This window comes from Rhinolophus ferrumequinum, chromosome 4, assembly GCF_004115265.2.
Source record: "Rhinolophus ferrumequinum isolate MPI-CBG mRhiFer1 chromosome 4, mRhiFer1_v1.p, whole genome shotgun sequence".
Taxonomy (NCBI): domain Eukaryota; kingdom Metazoa; phylum Chordata; class Mammalia; order Chiroptera; family Rhinolophidae; genus Rhinolophus; species Rhinolophus ferrumequinum.
Genome location: NC_046287.1, coordinates 94,245,584 through 94,263,746, shown reverse-complemented (window position 1 = coordinate 94,263,746; position 18,163 = coordinate 94,245,584). Strand labels below are relative to the sequence as shown.

Genomic DNA, 18,163 nt, shown 5'->3' with positions numbered 1-18,163 from the left:
AATAGAGTACTGTAGTCATAAATGTTATCCAGTGATAAGCAGGTAAAGAATGTGGCCAGTTCAATGATGAAATTAGAGGTATTAGGAATTATATTACTATATAAGTTCATGTATTATGGTATTTTTTTTTTTTAACAATTTTCTATCTTTTTAAAGACTCCATTAGAAAGTGTTCCAGGTAACCTTTCTCCTATTAAGGATCCTGATAGACTTCTTCAGGATGTTGATATCAATCGCCTCCGTGCTGTTGTCTTTCGGGATGTGGTAAGTTATACCTACTTGATTTCCCAGGAAAAGACCTTCTACTGTCATTTGTGTAAAATAATTTAAATTTTATAAGAAAGCTCCATATTACAGCGGAACATCCCAATGTCAGGAATTGTGGGGTTTATAACATACTTCTGATTGTAAAATGGTTTAGTCTTAGCTTTCTTTGAAAGCTTATCGGTACGTTGTTTTTTTAAATTATGTGAAATTTTGATTTAAGTTATATGTATACAAAGAATAGGGAGAACCTTGAAAAATTATAATTCGTTTTATCTTGAATCACCTACTCCTCTCTTTTTTTATTCCTTGCTCCATATCTAGGTACTAAATAATTTATTATCATTAATGTTACTTGTGTTATGGATAACAGGGATTAATTCATTATAGTGTTACTGGCAATTACTTTTTTTTCAAAAAAGAATCTGCATTTTAAAAATACGGTTGGGAATTTGAGTTAGAAAGCTAGCTTAATAAAGCTTAAGGAAAGGATAGTTTAAGGGGTTTCATGGAATACTCCAATTATATGATAAGTTACTCAAGGTAAGTAAAAATAAGATTGGCTTTTCCACATACTGCATAGAAACATACAGTATTTCACAGCAGATTCAATATTGGCAGTACTTCTTAATATAGTTATTATTTACCAGCCACTTTAGATTCTGTTTTTCTTATTTTAATTAATGATTTATGAAACAGAAGAAAGTTTATGTTTTAAATTAACATTTAACAATAAATTGGATGGAGTACTTTGTACTTTAGAAAGTGGTTAAAGTCTACTTGAGTCGTATAGCATAATACTGTGCGGTAGGAATATACAATAGAAAAATGATCACTAATATATATATAATATATATATATATATATATATATATTATATATATCGGTTCTTATAAATCACTGGGATAATTATAAACGTACCAACACAAAAATAGGCAGTGGACATAAAATATGAAATATAAGGTAATAAACATATGATAAAAATTCAGGTTTACCAGCAGTCAAAATTACAAATTAAAGCAAAAGTGAGGTATATTTACTATTAAATAAACTAAAAATTACTATTAAATACCTAGCATTGCAAGGGTACGTTGAAATATACTCAGTCATGTGTTACTGGCAAGTATAAGAAATTGGATAAACTTTTGGAATAGCTCTTTACCAGTAGGTGTTAAAACGTATAAATATTGATGCTCTGTTATCCATTGTCCCTGCTCAGAAAGTATTTAACCTCATGTGCTCATCAGAGATGCCTACAGGGAAATTAGCAACGTTATCAGTATCCAACAATATAGTTTCAGCCCAATAAATCATAGTATGTTCATTCAGTGGGAAACTATGCAGCCATTACAACATAGTTTTGAGGGAAATTTAGTGACATGGAAAAACACTCATGATATATTTTAAGGGAAAGCAGCAGTATACAGAAGTACTTATATTACACAAATATTACATCTGTATGCTGAGTGTATGTACGTGCACATGTGCACCTTTATAAAAAACAAAAACTAGAAAAAACATACCAGAATACTACCGATGATTATCTCTCGGTAATAGTTTTTGTTTTGTGCTTTAATCTTTTGTACTTTTTTTTATTTTCCAATTTTCTATAATCCCGTGCTGCTTGTATAATTAATAAATAATAAAGAAAATTTTTAAATAGATAAAACACAAGTATGAAAACCATGATGTAAAACTCTTACCATAATCTGATCTGTAATTTAGACTTGGGAAAAAAAAATTACTAACAATTTAACCACTTAGAAATGGGAGTTATTCATTCTGAAAAAATGTGTTATGGAAAGAATTTTTTTTTTTAATGAAGAATGATTAAAAACATGGAGCGTGTCTTTATCTCCAAGAGGCACAATCAGACCTAACATAAAGAGTTTATGTTAAGTGTGACAGTATGTTTAAATTGATAGTAAAGTCTGCATTAGGTTGTTATGGTAGATTATGATAATTTTTCTAAGATTTATAGAAAAATCTTGATAACCAAGCAGTAGTGCTTCACTTTCTTCCTGAAAGGAATTAAGTGTTCCCAGATGTATCTTACGAAACATTATCAAAGCAACATAACTTGTGTTCATCGAGTTCATAGTGTGTATCAGACAGTTACCATGTTTCCCCGAAAATAAGACCTAGCTGAACCATCAGCTCTAATGCATCTTTTGGAGCAAAAATTAATATAAGACCCAGCATTATATTATATTATATCATATTATGTTATATAAGACCTGGTGTTATATATTATGTTATATTATACCTGGTATTGTATTATATTATATTATGTTACATAATATAATATAAGACCTGGACTTATATTATATTATATGTTATATTATGAAACGGTCTTATATTAAAATAAGACTGGGTCTTATATTAGTTTTTGTTCCAAAAGACGCATTAGAGCTGATGGTCCGGCTAGGTCTTATTTTTGGGGAAACACGGTATTACCTCTCTTTACTAACTAGACTAATCCCTTCCAGACCTTTTACCACTTTGCTCTTCTCCTCTGGAAGAACCCCATTTGTCATTGAGCTTTTGAAATTAGGAGCCTCAAATATTGGCAGTGTTTTTTTTAGTGGTTATTTTTCCAGTGCGGAATATTGGGACTTGGCACTTCTCAATCTGGTTGTACAAAGATTGCATTAGTTTTTTCTTAAGCTGTCAGGTCACCCTTCTAGCTCATATCAAGCTGGTATAAAATTATGTTTTATGCTTTCCCATTGTTTATATTTCCCCTGCTTTGCCCTCTATATTATATAAAAGCAAAATATATTTTATATTTAATATTTAAATTTATTTTCCATCACATTTCTTTAAGTATCATCTGCAAATTAAAGATACCTAATTAAATGTATACTAATATGCACAGTGTGACATTACTAGAAATTGCAGAGGAGTGACAATTTAGTAGTGGGACTAAATTAGCCCTAAAATAAAGGCTATTCCAGACTGATAAGAAAAAAGCTTAAAAAACAAGCCTTGACAGCATCAAATCAATCTATAAGTTGCTTAATTCTCTATATTATATAGAGTCCTGCTCAGATACTAATATGTTAGAATCGTATATGTATTCCAACTGTAATTTTATTCTATTAACTTTTCGTTACTAACATTTAAAATTCTTTGTTTTTATAATAGATGCATAAAATTATTCTTTTTAACCCGTGCCATGTGCATAGTGTATAAATATACATACTGAGTTATGGAAGTAATGGATCCTAATGGTGTAGAAGACAAAGAATAAAATTTTGTGGCATGGCAGCAAAACTTTAACCTTCTCCTTTTCTGAAATTGCATTTCAACCTATAACTCAGATAATGTATTCCTGGGGTTTTGCATTTATACTTAAACGATACTTATCGATTATCAATATATATTTAACATGTTTTAATAAAAGTCAAATATCACATTTGGCTCCCATAAAAAAATGAAATAGGAATAGTTATTTGTACTCTAAGAACTTTCACTTCAAAAATTTCGAGTGTCAAAACTGCCTTTTTGTTTTACACAGGATGATAGCAAGCAGGCACAGTTCTTAGCTCTCGCTGTTGTTTACTTCATTTCGGTTCTGATGGTTTCCAAGTATCGCGATATATTAGAACCCCAGCGAGAGACTGCAAGAACTGGAAGCCAACCAGGTAGAAACATCAGACAAGAAATAAATTCTCCAACAAGTACAGGTACTGAATATTTTTACATTATTTGAATTTCCATCATTTACTTCCTTTTTATTTCATTTTTACATCCAGATTTAAACTGGTCCTATTCATAATCACCTCAAATATTTACAAGTACGTGGTATATAAGTGACAATTTAATATTCTTTAATTCCTCAAAAATGTGTGAATGATATTTCTATAATATTTGCTATATCCTCATTTTATCAGTGCAATTTTGTTTTTGATGTTTTCCATTTATTAATACAAATCATTTATACTACTATTTAATATGCAAACAACTGATATTTTAAATGTATTGCTTTTCAACCTATATAAACGTGAAATTAGGAGGTCTTTATAGAGTAGTTCAAATAGAGTAGTTGAAGCCAACATATAATAAATATGTAAATATATAAAACATATAAATCTTTATAACCAGGTTCGCAGATAGCACTCCTTTTTACTTCTCCTCCTCTCCCTCCCCTCTTTCTTTCTTTCACTGTAGTTATTTCAGTATCTAACAATCAGTATTTTATATTCAACATATTCTATATTCAAAATATTTTATTTTAATATTCAATATCAGTATTCTATCAGAGATTCATAGTAAGCAAACACACATTCTAAACTTTATATCAAAGTTGCTTCAACTAAAATCAAAGATTTATAGACCACAGTGAACCATCCTGGGTCATGTCTTTCTCCTCTTCAGAAGATGCTCATGTTGTAGGAGTTCTTGTATTAGCTTTGTCTACTCTGCTTGAAAATGATGAACACGTTTTCTGGCAACTAATATTTTAAAGTAATGGGGTGCCTTCTCTCAATTACATTTCCTGCCAGGTGTTTATATGAAGGTTGTTTGCTTTGCTTTTTGCTTTGTAAACTAGATCACCCCGTGGTTATTTCACGTACCACTGGATTAAAGTGTAGTTGAAATTGTCTTTCCTAAATAAATGCATATGGTATATAAATAAAATGGATATTTTAAAAAGTGAGTAGAAATTAGTGGTCAAATCTCTGCATTTTGTTGTCCATAAGCATGTCATACCTCATTTAGCTTTTATTGCTGTTGTGGAAATATGGATTATGTTTTAGCTATAATACTTGGCTGTTGCATGTTATATTTACTTTAAACACATAAATATGATATTTCTTTGGAGTATACTTTTACTTTCAATTTTATTCTTCAGATTGAACATTATTTTACCATTCCCCTTTATGTCTTTGACCATTTATAAAATGGCACTAAGATTTTTATTATTTTAATCAACTTTTTCTTTTAGTGCATTCATTTCAGTCATAAATGTATAAAATGAGTATTATTTTAGTGAATTGCCATTTCACTAAAACCAGTTCTGATTTTCTTGTGTGTTTGTATGACTCTGTGTATGTTGCTATAATGACTTAACAAGTATATTATTTCCTTTGTCTTAATTATAGCCGCTTTCCTTCCCCCATAGGTTCAGTCTTTATTGCTAGTACTGTTTGCATGTTGCAGTAGTATAGAATTGTCATGTATCTCAGTGGACCATGTTGCAGGTTGTTACATGCTGGCTCAAATTTGATCCCATGATTTTCTCCACAGTTGTGGTCATACCATCTATCCCTCATCCAAGTTTGAACCATGGATTCCTTGCCAAGTTAATTCCTGAGCAGAGCTTTGCCCACTCATTTTACAAAGGTAATACTGACCTCATCTCCTGACCTGTTTGGGTATTCTTATTTCATCATGTTATACAATAGAGATCCATAAAGCTGTTGTTAATAAACAAGTATCTGCCTCAGGTTTCATGGAGATATGATATGCTGTATTTATGCCTGGCTAATAAGAGCAAAATATAGCTTTTATATTTATTTTCCATCACATTTCTTTAACTATCATCTGCAAATTAAAGATACCTAATTAAATGTATACTAATATGCACAATGCGGCATTCACTAGAAATTGCAAATGAGTTACACTTTAGTAGTGAGACTAAATTAGCCCTAAAACAAAGGCTATTTCAGACTGTTAAGAAAAAAGCTTAAAAAACAAGGCCTGACAGCATCAAACCGATCTATATGTTGCTTAACTTTCTGTCAGAACTATGTCCCAACTCTCTTTAAAGTAGTACAAAACAATTCTTCACCACACAACATAAAATTCAACATTAAACATCCAATAAAATTTTTTTAAGCAGGAAAATGTGATGTATAAACAGGAGGAAAAAAATAGTCAATAGGAACAGATTCAGAAGGGACAGAGATGGCAGAATTATCAGAGAAGCACATTCAAACAGCTATTACAAGTATGTACAAGATGTTTTCAATCTAAAAGAAAAAGTGAACCTAATGAAGAGAAAACTGGAAGATTTTTAAAAAAGAATCTATTGGAAGTTTTAGAGGTGAAAAATTAAATGGCTGAAATGGTGTCTCTGGGGAGGATTAACGTGAGGGTAGTTGCTGCAGAACGACGGGTTGTAGTGGGCCAAATCAGCACCCCCACTTGCCACCTTTGCAGGGTTCTCCTATGTGCACATCCTGGATAGTTCCTAGGGCACTGAGTATGATGAACTATTTTATGTTCTGTAGAATAATTGCTTTTAAGAAACAGCGATTATCTTGGGAGCCCTGATGTAAACACAGGAGCCCTGACATAAACACAGGAGCCCTGTAAAGGCAGAGAGTTTTCTCTGTCTGGTTGTAGAACAAAGTCAGAGAGACTCAAGTTGCGAGAAGGATTTGACATTGCTGAGATGGAGATGGGCCCTGGACAGAGACCTGACATCATTTGGTAGGAGCTGAGAGCACTACCCGGCTAACAGTCGTTGAGAGAGTAGGGGACTTTAGCTTACAACAGCAGGGAACTGAGTTTGGCCAATAACTGGAGTGAGTTTGGAGGGGACCCTGAGCCCCAGATGATACCACAGTTCACTGCACTCAATACATTCGCTTGACGATACGGAAGATCAATTATAGGACAAATAAAGCAGCAAAGTATTTTTTGTTACAACTTCATGAATTCACAGATTTTTTTTTACAAATATGCAACCTTTGAATATCATGATGAAATGAAGGAAATTTTTCTTTTTAGCTTTCTTCCTCAGAAACACCTTCAGCTCTACACTGTTTAAACTAAGAAGGATTAAATTATATTAGATTAAATGTCCTCTGCAATTCGTGTTGTGTAGAAACATATTCCAAAGGCTTACATGTAGTGATGGGAAATAATCTGCTGGAGCAGATTATTGGTGCACTATTTTCTTTATCAAGGAAGTTTGGTTATGAAAACAATTTTACTGAACTACACAATGGTCTTAGTGGTATAATAAAATTTTGAATTACTTTAAGGCTGATGTGATACATTTACTATTATTCTCTTTATTATGTGATAGCATGAGAGCTGATCATAAGTAACTGTTATTGCATGCTGTGGTGTGTTTTGGTTATTGAGAGGAAAATTCTGTTGATTTTGAAACTGTAAAGTCAACTCTTAGTGTTTTCACAGGGTAAGAAACCAGTTGGATTCCACTCTTTAAAGACTAATGAGACTGGCTTCTTTGTCACACATGTAAAGTATTTTTAGTGAACGTAGTAGTTCTAAACACAGAAGGATCAAAATAAGTTTTCTTATTTATATCAAAGGACAAAAATAAAAGGATCTTGGAAGGACATAGTTTCTATGACATGTTTCTTTATTTAACAATAATTATCACTGAATTTGATCTTTAAGAATGAACTTGATTTTGTTCACTCCCTTCTTTCAGTTCATTGAGGCTTTTAAAAATTTCTGACCTAACTCTCTCTCTTCTTCATAATCTTTGATAGTCCTTCAGTTCAAGGTCTTATCCCTCATTGGGTTTCTTGTCTCTAGTCATTTAGTCTATTACTGACAAAAAATTTTAAAATAATGCTAATATATAATATAAAAAACAATGCAACTAAGTAGAATTTATATTTAATAAAATACATTCACACAATGTTTCAGAATATAACAAGTATAATAAAGTAATTTTTCTTTCTAAAAAATTCTAAGGGCTTTCTATCATTTTGGGGACAAAGTTACGGTGTCTAAATTTATAATGGGTGGCAAGACTACTCTAGTTCTAATTTACCTGGAATACTTCAATTGCCTCCAAAGTGGTTTTCTCACCTTTTACTGATCTTTATTCTATTTTTTATAGTTTTGCTGCAATTTGTTTTAAAATATAAATGAGATTGTGCCCCATTTTGACTAAATTTTTTCTAGTAGCATTTAAAGGAAAAATATTACATGGGTCCTGGATAATCTGACTGTTGACTACCATTCCAACTTTATCTTATGTTATTTTTCCATTTGCTCACTATGCTACAGACTACCTTTTAGTTCAAAATCATTCTAAGCACTCTCGTGCCTTATGATCTTTGTATCTTGTTTCTGGTTTGTGACTCTCTTTTCCCTAGTTTTTATAAGATTGGAGCTTACTCATTTTTCAGGTGTTTGCTTAAAGGTCATCTCCTCACAGATGTCTTCCTTGACTACTGTACAGTGATTCCCCCAAAATAAGACCTAGCTGGACCATCAGCTCTAATGCGTCTTTTGGAGCAAAAAGTAATATAAGACCCAGGCTTATTTTAATAAATATAAGACCGGGTATAATATAATAAAATATAATGTTTATAATATAATAATATAATACTGGGTCTTATATTAAGATTTACTCCAAAAGACGCATTAGAGCTGATGGTCCGGCTAGGTCTTATTTTCGGAGAGAGCTAAGTCACTCTCTCCCTAATCACTCTATTCTCTATCATGGCATCCTCTTCATTTCTCTTTTTGCACTTATACAATTTAATTGTTTGTTTGTTTGCTTGTTTATTAGAATGTGTACTTCAAAAATGTAGTCCCTGACACTTTGCCTGGCACTGAGAAGTAAATACAGTAAATATTTGTTATGTAAATGAATAAGCTAGTGAGAAAGTTGAACAAGTTTTTAAAAAGCTGAGTATTGATGGTAACCATAAAATGCGTTTCATTAATAAACATGGTAAAACCAGAAATAAAAAATTTTTGTGGATAACTTATCTGAAAGTTATAGAAGCTTTATGTTAATTATTTCACTTTAGGCTTAAAAAGAAGTTACTATGTAGGTGAACTTAAAAATATGTTATATTAGTTTTCCTCTAACAGTTTATAAACGGAAAAGAACTAACACAGGAAATACAAAATTAAGAGAATGTGGTACTGTTACAAGAATAGAATATGGCATAAACAGTCTATAAATAGGCTGGAATTTGCATGAACATTTCGTATATTATAAATATAACTTATCTAATCAAATGGAAGAGAAAGTATAATTTGGCAAATGATATGAGGATTACCACATGGGGTAACAATTTGAAAAAATTTATTTCCTTGTCTTATATCATGCCAAATAAATTTTGCATATATTAAAATTTAAAGATTAAAAATGAAACTAACATAATTCATGAAAATTAATATTTATATAGTATAAGAAAAGATGTTTAAATCATAACATCAAAGGCTGAAGTTATAAATGACTAAATAAAAGTTTTATATATCTGCATATCTGAATATATTAACAAAATTAAAAGACAAATGCAAACAGGCAACATTATACATTTGTATAGTAAAAGTTAATAACCTTAATGAATAAAAAGCTCTTATAGATCAATTAAAATAACATATCACAGTAATGGAAAAATGTAGAAAATTCCAAACAGCTGACAAAAGAAAGGCAATATACAGTAAAAATAAGGAAATTTTATTTAGATCTAATAAATAAATTTATATTCAAAGAAAAATGTAGCATAATTTGCAGATTGGGCAAAATTTTGAAAATCGAGAATGTAAATATGTGTACTTTACATAGCATAAAAATATCCATAACCCTGATCTAGTAATTTTACTTTTATAATTGTATATTAAGGAAACAATTATATGCCAATAATTTATATATATCTTTACTGTTCAATTTTTATTTTATACATTTGAAAATGTGTTTGAAAATGTTAAGTTAATATTTATTAAATAATTGTTACATGCATATAATCTAAAACTAAGGTTTTCAATATAGCAAATTTGTTATTTTCTCTTGCTTTTGAAATCATTTTTAATGGATCTTTTGTAATCTATTATGTGGATGTATTATAATTTATTTTACAAGTACTCTAAACCACTATATAATATTCATAAAATTATTGGATAGTGATGTTGAATATATTATATATTTCATTTACTTACAGGTAAAAATCATGCCCAGTTATTCCTATCAAATATTTTCAAAAACTTTAACTCATTTAAATTCTGTTTTTAGTATTAGTAAAGGTAACAGTAAAAGCTTTCTCTCTTTCTTTTCCTTCTTTCCTTCCTTCCTTCCTTCCATCCGTCTTCTAATTTTATCTTTCAATTTATTTTACGATTCTTTCATTATATATTTACTGAATTAGTGAATGGTTTCCTATTACATTCTAAGTATTGGGGATATATAACAGTGAGGAAAAGGTCTCTGCCCTTATGAAGTTAACATTCCATCTAGGAAGATACTCTTTTAGAACCCACGTTATGTTGCATTCTAAGAAATAAAATTGCAGGTTATTTTGAGAACATACAAAAGAAGAAACCTAACTTAATTTGGAGTTGGAAAAGACATCATGAAAATGACATTTAAGTTGGGCACTAAAGGATGAATTCAGTTAATTTGGGGGAAAAAATGGGGACAGTAGAAGCACATTCCTGAAAAGGTAGCCACATGTCCTGAGAAAATCCTTGGCATATTTTGGGAACATATGTGGGTGAACAAAAGAATGAAGGAAAAGTGAAGCATTCCATGAGTTAGGCAGGAAGCAAATCACATGGGACCTATAAACGATTAAAGATCAGGTTTTTAAACCAAGCAGAGGAGTATTAGTGTTCTGCTGCCATATCAAATTACCACAAACTTACTGGCCTAAACAACATGCAGTGAGTATCTCACAGTTCTCCGTGGAACAGAAGTCTAACATGGATTTTGCCACACTGAAATGAAGGCATCGTCAAAGCTGCATTCCTTTCTAGAAGCTCTTAAGGAGAATCCATTTTCCTGTTCTGCTTCTAAAGGCAACCCATATTCCTTGGCTTGGGGCCTTCTGCCTCCTTCCTCCATCTTTAAAACCAGGAACAGTGCATCTCTCAGAGTATTCTTTTGTGTCACGTCCTCCTCTGAGCGATGTTAGAAAGGTTTTCTGCTTCTAAGGATACATGAGGTAAGTTGAGGCCACCTGGATAATCCGGGATAGTTCCCCACCCCACCTCCATCAGAGCCCTTACGTTTAATGTCTTTTTTGCCATTTAAGGTAGAATTCATAGGTTTTGGGAATTAGGATACAGACATCTTTGGGGGGCATTTTTCTTCCTACAACAAGAATCATAACCTGGTTTACAATTTTAAAGGTGTATTCTGGGTACAATGAGGAAATAGATTAGCGGGGGCTTCACGGGGAGCTAGATAAACCAACTGGAGTCTGTTGCTTTCTAGGTAGAGATGCTGTTGCTTAGGACTGAGGTGTGTTGGCAGTAGAGATCGATGAGAAAGGTAAAGACTTTGGAGATAAAGTTGAGAGGATGTGGTAAAGATTGGATGTGGGTAATGTGGATATGCAAAGTTTTCAAAGATGACAGCTTGCTAGCTGCTGTGAAAAACTGAGATGATGAAATGGCTCTTTATCAAAGTAAGCAAGTATGGAGGAAGAGAATGACCAAGACTTCCATTTTAGATGTGTTGTCTTTTTATTCCTTTTACCTTTCAACGACCTTCATGCATTTCTCCCACCTCCTACCACCCCTCCACCGCCGCCACGTCTGGCAACTACCAATGTCTTCTCTCTAACTATGAGCTTGGTTTTTGTGTGTGTTTATTTTGTTTTGTTTTCAGATTTCACCTATAAAAGAGATCGTATGGTATTTGTTTTGCTCTGTTGACTTATTTCACTTAACATAATGCTGTTAAGGTGCATCCATGCTTCACAAATAGCACGATTTCTTATTTATGGCTGAATAATATTCCATTGTGTAATACATATATACCACCATTTCTTTTTTCTTTTTTTTGTAATGTCATTAGGACAATTTATTGTTAAGGCAGTGAGCAACACATGCTGTTTCTTTTTGTAACTGTAAATTATAAATCAGCATAAAACTCTCTTGGTATGTGGAACTTACATGCTGATGGTGTTCAGGGATAACAGAATACACCACCCCAAAATATAACTCTTGGGCATATGGATTATTTTGAGTGAAAGAACATTGAGAAGAAGCAGATGCAGCAAAAGGTCTAAAACAGAGCACAGGTTTTCCGTTTGTAAAGAAGTTTACATTTATAAAGGAAATTTCCATTTGTAGAGGTACCTTCCTCTCCAGTACAAGGAAGAGAAAACCTTCTTAACAACTCTTCATCAATGTAGAAAGTACTGATTAGAATCTGCATAACAGACCTTACTAAACAATTCTTGTTACCATAATTTTCCTGGTCACCCTCCCTGACCTAGAAGCACAATACCTGATTTTATTTGCACAATACCTGATTTTATTTGTTTAGTCTAAGATGTATACCACCATTTCTTTATTTCTCTATCCATTCATTCACTGATGCACCCTTAGGTTGTTTCCATATCTTGGCTATTGTGTATAATGCTTCGGTGAACAAAGTGGGTGCAGATATCTTTTTGAATCTGTGTTTTTCTTTTCTTTGGATAAGTACCCAGAAATGGAATTACTGGATCATAGTATAGTTCTAGCACCAATCTACATTCCCACAGGACTCCGTTTTCTCCATGTTCTTGCCAACACTTGTTATCTCTTGTCTTTTAGATGATAGCCATTCTAACAGGTGTGAGGTGATACCTTATTGTGATTTTGATGTGCATTTCCCTGATTATTAATGAAATTGAACATCTTTTCATATACTCGATGGACATATATATATGTCTTCATTGGACAAATGTCTACTCAGATCTGCTGCCCCTTATGTAATTGGATTGTTTGTTTATTCTACTGAATAGTATGAGTTTTTATATATTTTGAATATTAGCCCCTCATCAGATATGTGATTTGCAGATATTTTCTCCCATTTAGTGGGATGTCTTTTCATTTTGTTGAAGGTTTCCTTTGCTCTGCAAAAGTTTTATTTTGTTTTAATTTGATGTAGTCTCACTTGTTTATTTTTCCTTTTATTGCTTTTACTTTTAGTGTCTGATTTTTTAAAAAGTATTGCCAAGACCTATGCCAAGGAGCTTACCATCTATGTTTATTTATTTTCTAAAATTTTTAATGTTTCAGTCGTATGTTCAGATCTTTAATTCATTTCGAGTTGACTTTTGTGGATGGTGTAAGAGAGTGGGCAAGTTTCATTCTTTTGTATGTGGCTGTTCAGTTTTCCCAACACAATTTATTGAAGACACTGTCCTTTCCTCAATGTATATTCTTGGCTCTTTGGTCAGAAATCAATTGACCATATATGTGTGGGTTTATTTCTGAACTTTCTTTTCTGTTCCATTGATCTATGTGTTTGTTTATAGGACAATGCTATGCTATTTTAACTAAAGCTTTGTAATACAGTTTTAAATTAGATGGCATGATGCCTCCAGCTTTGTTGTTCTTTCTCAAGATTGCTTTGTCTCTTCAGGGTCATTTTTGCTTCTATATAAGGTTTAGGGTTATTCATTTTATTTCTGTGAAAAACGCTATTGGATTTTTTTTTATAGGGATTGCATTGAGTGTGTAGATTGCTTTGGGTAGTATGGACACTTGAACAATATTGATTCTTCTAATCCATGAGCATGCAATATCTTTGCATTTACTTGTGCCTTCAATTTCTTTCATTAATGTCTGATAGTTTTCATTATACAGGTCTTTCACCTCCTTGATTAAACGTGTTTCTAGGCTTTTTTTAATTGTTATTTTTTTGATGCCATTGAAAATGGAGTTGTTTTTTAAATTCTCTTTGTGATAGTTCATTAGTGTATCGAAACAAACAGATTTTTGTGTGTTGATTTCGTATCTTGCAACTATACTGAATTTGTTTATTCTAAAAGATTTTCGATGGAGTCTTTAGGGTTTTCTTCCATATATATATTTACATCTTCCTTTCCAATTTGGATGCTTTTTATTTCTTTTTCTTGCCTGATTACTCTGGCTAGGACTTCCTATACTACTTTGAATGAAAGTGGTGAGAGTGGCCTCCTAATCCTCTTCTTCATCTTAAATGAAAAGCTTCAGCTTTTCCCCATTGAGTGTGATGTTAGGTGTGGACTTGTCATATATGGCCTTTATTATACTGAGTTAAACGTTTCCTCTGTACCCTCTTTCTTGAGAGTTTTTATCATAAATGGATTTTTTTTTTTAGCTGAGCTGGTTTTTCTGCATCTATTGAGATGATCATATGATTTTTATTCTTTATTTTGTTAATGTGGTTTATCATATTGACTGGTTTGTGGATGTTGAACCATCCGTGCATCCCTAGAATGAATCCCACTTGGTCATGGTGCATGATCCTATTAATGTATAGTGGAATTTAATGTGCTAATATTTTGTATCTATGTTTATCAGGGATATTGGCCTGTAAATTTTTTTTTCTTTTTGAGACATTCTTGTCTCGTTTTGGTTTCAGAACTAATGCTGGCCTCATAAGATAATTTTGGAAGTGGTTCCTCCTTCTATATTTTTTTGAAGAGTTTGAAAAGGATTTGGTCCTCTTAAATATCTTAACTTTTTTGTGGTCTAACATATAATCTGTCCTGGAAAAAAAGTTCCAGGTGCACTTGAGAAAAATGTGTACTGTGTTCCCTTTGAATGGAATGTTGTGTATATATCTGTTAAGTCTGTCTAATCTAAAGTGTAATTTCGTGCCTGTTTCCTTATTGATTTTTCTGTCTAGGTGATCTACCCATTTCTGTAAGTGGAATACGTATTAAAATCCCCTACTGTGATTGTGTTGCTGTCTATTTCTCCATTTAGGTCTGTTAATATTTGCTTTATATATTGGGTGCTTTTATTTGGGTGCATATATATTTACAAATTTTATATCCTTTTTTGGATTGACCCCCTTATCGTTATATAATGCCCTTCTTTGTCTTTTATTACACTCTTTGTTTTAAAGTCTATTTGTGTCATGTAAGTAGAACTACTCTCCAACTTTCTTTTGCTTCCTATTTTCATGGAATAACTTTTTCTACCCTTTTACTTTCCGTCTGTGTGTGTTTTTACATTGAAAGTGAGTCTCCTGTAGGCAGCGTATAGATAAATTTTGTTTTATTATCCATTCAGTCACCCTATGTCTTTTTTAATTGGAGAAATATGTCCACATATGTGTGGTGCCCTGATTTTTGTGGCTGCTGCCCAATGGATGCCTCTACATCTCCTGGCTCTTATGGCCAGGAGGGCTTATGCCTGTGGGTCCCATAGGACTGTAACTAATGGAGAAAGAGTTCTTAAACAGATACCACCCCCAGGGCATAGTAAAAGGAAACAGACCCAGAAGTTCTGTCTTTCTGTGAAGGAGGCCTGTTAGCTAATCATCATGGCTGTGGCCTGAGGGACAGACTTCTAATTAAACATGCATTTAGGAGCTAACTGTAATTTTTTCCAGGACCTCCTAGGGTGGCACTGACTTCTAGCTCTCCCTCTGCCATTCTCCAGATTGCCAGTGTCTCCTGGAGGGAAGCTCTACACATGTCTGGCAGCCCTGTTTTTATATCCACTGCCACATTTATTTTGGCTGATGCCTAGGGGATGCACCTTGATTACCTGGCTCGGGTTGCCAGGGGGGCTTGCGTTCCTGGGACCCACAGGACTGTGGCAATTGGAGAGAGAGTTCTTGGCAGGCTACGATCCCCAGGGCACTGTATAGACAGCAGACTGAGGCACAACTCCCAAGGTTTCTGTGCAGGAGGCCTCTTTGTTTGTCCTGGTGCTTTGGCCTGAGAGGCCAGCTTTAGGTTTGGCACACATATAGTGGCCTATAGTACTGCTCTCTAAGAGCACAGGTGTGGATGCCATCTTGGCACTATCCCTCTGCCTTTCTCCAGCTCACTGGAATCTCCCCGAAAGAGCTTACACACTTGACTGGAGCCCTGATTTTTGTGACTTCTGCCCCGGGGACACCAACAGATTGTCTGGATATAGTGGCCAGCATGGCTTATGCTTGTGGTCCCACACTTTAAAAGCTGCTGCCAAGATTCTGGCTTCCAATTTGCCTGAATTTAGATGCTTAGATCCTACCCCTAGGATCCACAAGTTGTGGAACCAGAATTGGAACTTTGATCTATTTGATTACATTCACATGATCCTTCTATCATGACATATTCCCTTCAGGTAAGGAAGGAGAAACACCCCAAATAGCTTAAGGTCAAAAGTTGTAAGTGGAGATGGGGGTGACAAGTCTTGGCACAACCTCAACAACTGGAAGCTATTAAAAATATAACAGGCTGCTTGGGCAAGCACGGAGTTTTGAGAAATGACAAAGAGCTGAGACAGGATTAAAGGACAAGATGTATCTCCTACATGAGGTTACTCCTTCAAGACCGAGAGAAGTGGTTGTGTTATCTGTATAGAAGCCAACACAGAGAATCAAACAAAATGAAGAAAGGGAGGAATATGTTTCAAATGAAAAAATAAAATAAAACCACTGGAAAAAATACTGAATGAAATGGAGATAAGTCATTTATCTGATAAAGAGTTTAAAGTAATCATAAAGTTGCTTATTGAACAGTAGTAGTATAAGGGCTAGTGTAAGGGGTGGGGGAGTGAGAGGTGGTTCTTTTAGGATAGGATGTATTGGTGTGCAGATAAAGGGGCCAAAGGTAAGGAAGAGAGACATAAATTGAAGATTAGTAGAGAGAATAACTGATAGAGTGGTTGGGCTCTGTATTTCCTTATAGGATATGATCGTGGTGATGATGATGGTAACGGTGATAATAGTCAAATCCCTCATGGTAGCAGCAGGTACAAAAATATAGTGAGATTCCTTTATTCTGGGCACTATTCATGAATTTTGTTCTTTAATCATCACAACTATATAATGTATGTACTGTTATTGCACTCATTTGACAGATGAAAGAATGAGGCTGAGAAAAGTTAAATGGCTTATCCTACATCACAAAGCATGAATAAGTCCTGATTGAAATTCAGTCTAAATTTCAAAGCCTGAACTCTTAACCATATAAAATATGCAATTTGTGGCTTATCTAATTAATGTTTGGTTGTTTTTGTTTTTCTGCAACTTAAGAAAAGTTTTAGGTATATATGTTGACATTGTATCGTTAGTATTAATGATTGCTTCCATTATATTACAGAAAGTCATGATGTATTTCAACAGGAAAAGGTTTTTTTTTTTCTTTGAGAAGAAAAGGGAAAAACAGTATAAACGAGCGTAGGCAAGAGAAAAGCAAACTATATAAATATGAATATTTTATAATTTCTATTTGATATTTTATTTAAAATGTATAGATTGGAACTATACTAAAATTTGTATCTTAAACATCAGTTGGTGGGGGAGCTTCTGCAAGAGTTGAGTGAAGATCTCCAAAAAACTGTTCCTCCAGAAAAGCAACTGACAAAAATAACCAAAATCACTTTTTCAGTTCTCTGGGAAGTAATTAAAGGCTTTCAAGAGTCCAAAGATTATTAAATCAAGCAAAACTGCAGAATCTTCATGAGAATATCAAGTTTTGTGGTAACTTAACTTGCCCTATTGCCATCTACTTCTCCCAATTCTGCAGTCACCTTGAAAACCAGCAGCCAGATAACCATGGCAGCTGTGAAAACCAGCAGTCTAGTAACCACTGGAAGGACGCCCATTAGGTTTAGAGCTTTTAAAAAGTTCCCTTTTAGAGCCTTGTTACTATTTGACATATCTGGCAGCTCCCTCTGGTAAAGCTTCATTCACTAGGGTTGTTATTTGATCTGATTAGAGCTTGCTTATTAGGTAAAGCCCTATTTCCAAAGTGTTTGTCGAAATAATCGTCAACACTTTTTTTTAACATTGCAGCTGCCTGAGGGGGCAATATCCGTCGTAGCAAACAACAGCTTTACCGAAAAAGCTTAAAAGGAAGATCTGAGAATGAGATGTCCATATTCCTGGGGCTGTACTCAGGTCCAGGAAAGACCTGAGAAGGCCCTAGTCACTCAGCTCTGGCTTGTCTTTAGGCCCTGTGCAACCAGGAAATGAAGGGTAAGGGAGAGTCATAGACAGCGTAAGTGTTAAAAGCATGTTGTG

General features: G+C 33.5%; 1 protein-coding gene and 1 long non-coding RNA gene across 2 annotated transcripts in view; one reads left to right on the top strand and one right to left on the bottom strand.

Moving 5' to 3' along the window:
* Positions 1-18,163, top strand: part of NBEA (neurobeachin) — a 658,659-nt gene that overhangs the window by 204,885 nt on the left and 435,611 nt on the right. The window contains 3 exon segments of the mRNA XM_033103847.1: positions 157-264; positions 3,785-3,953; positions 5,518-5,613. Coding sequence (XP_032959738.1) covers positions 157-264; positions 3,785-3,953; positions 5,518-5,613 — 373 coding nt within the window.
* The window catches only part of LOC117021089 (uncharacterized), a 160,798-nt gene that overhangs the window by 55,584 nt on the left and 87,051 nt on the right, over positions 1-18,163 (bottom strand). The window lies entirely within an intron of this gene.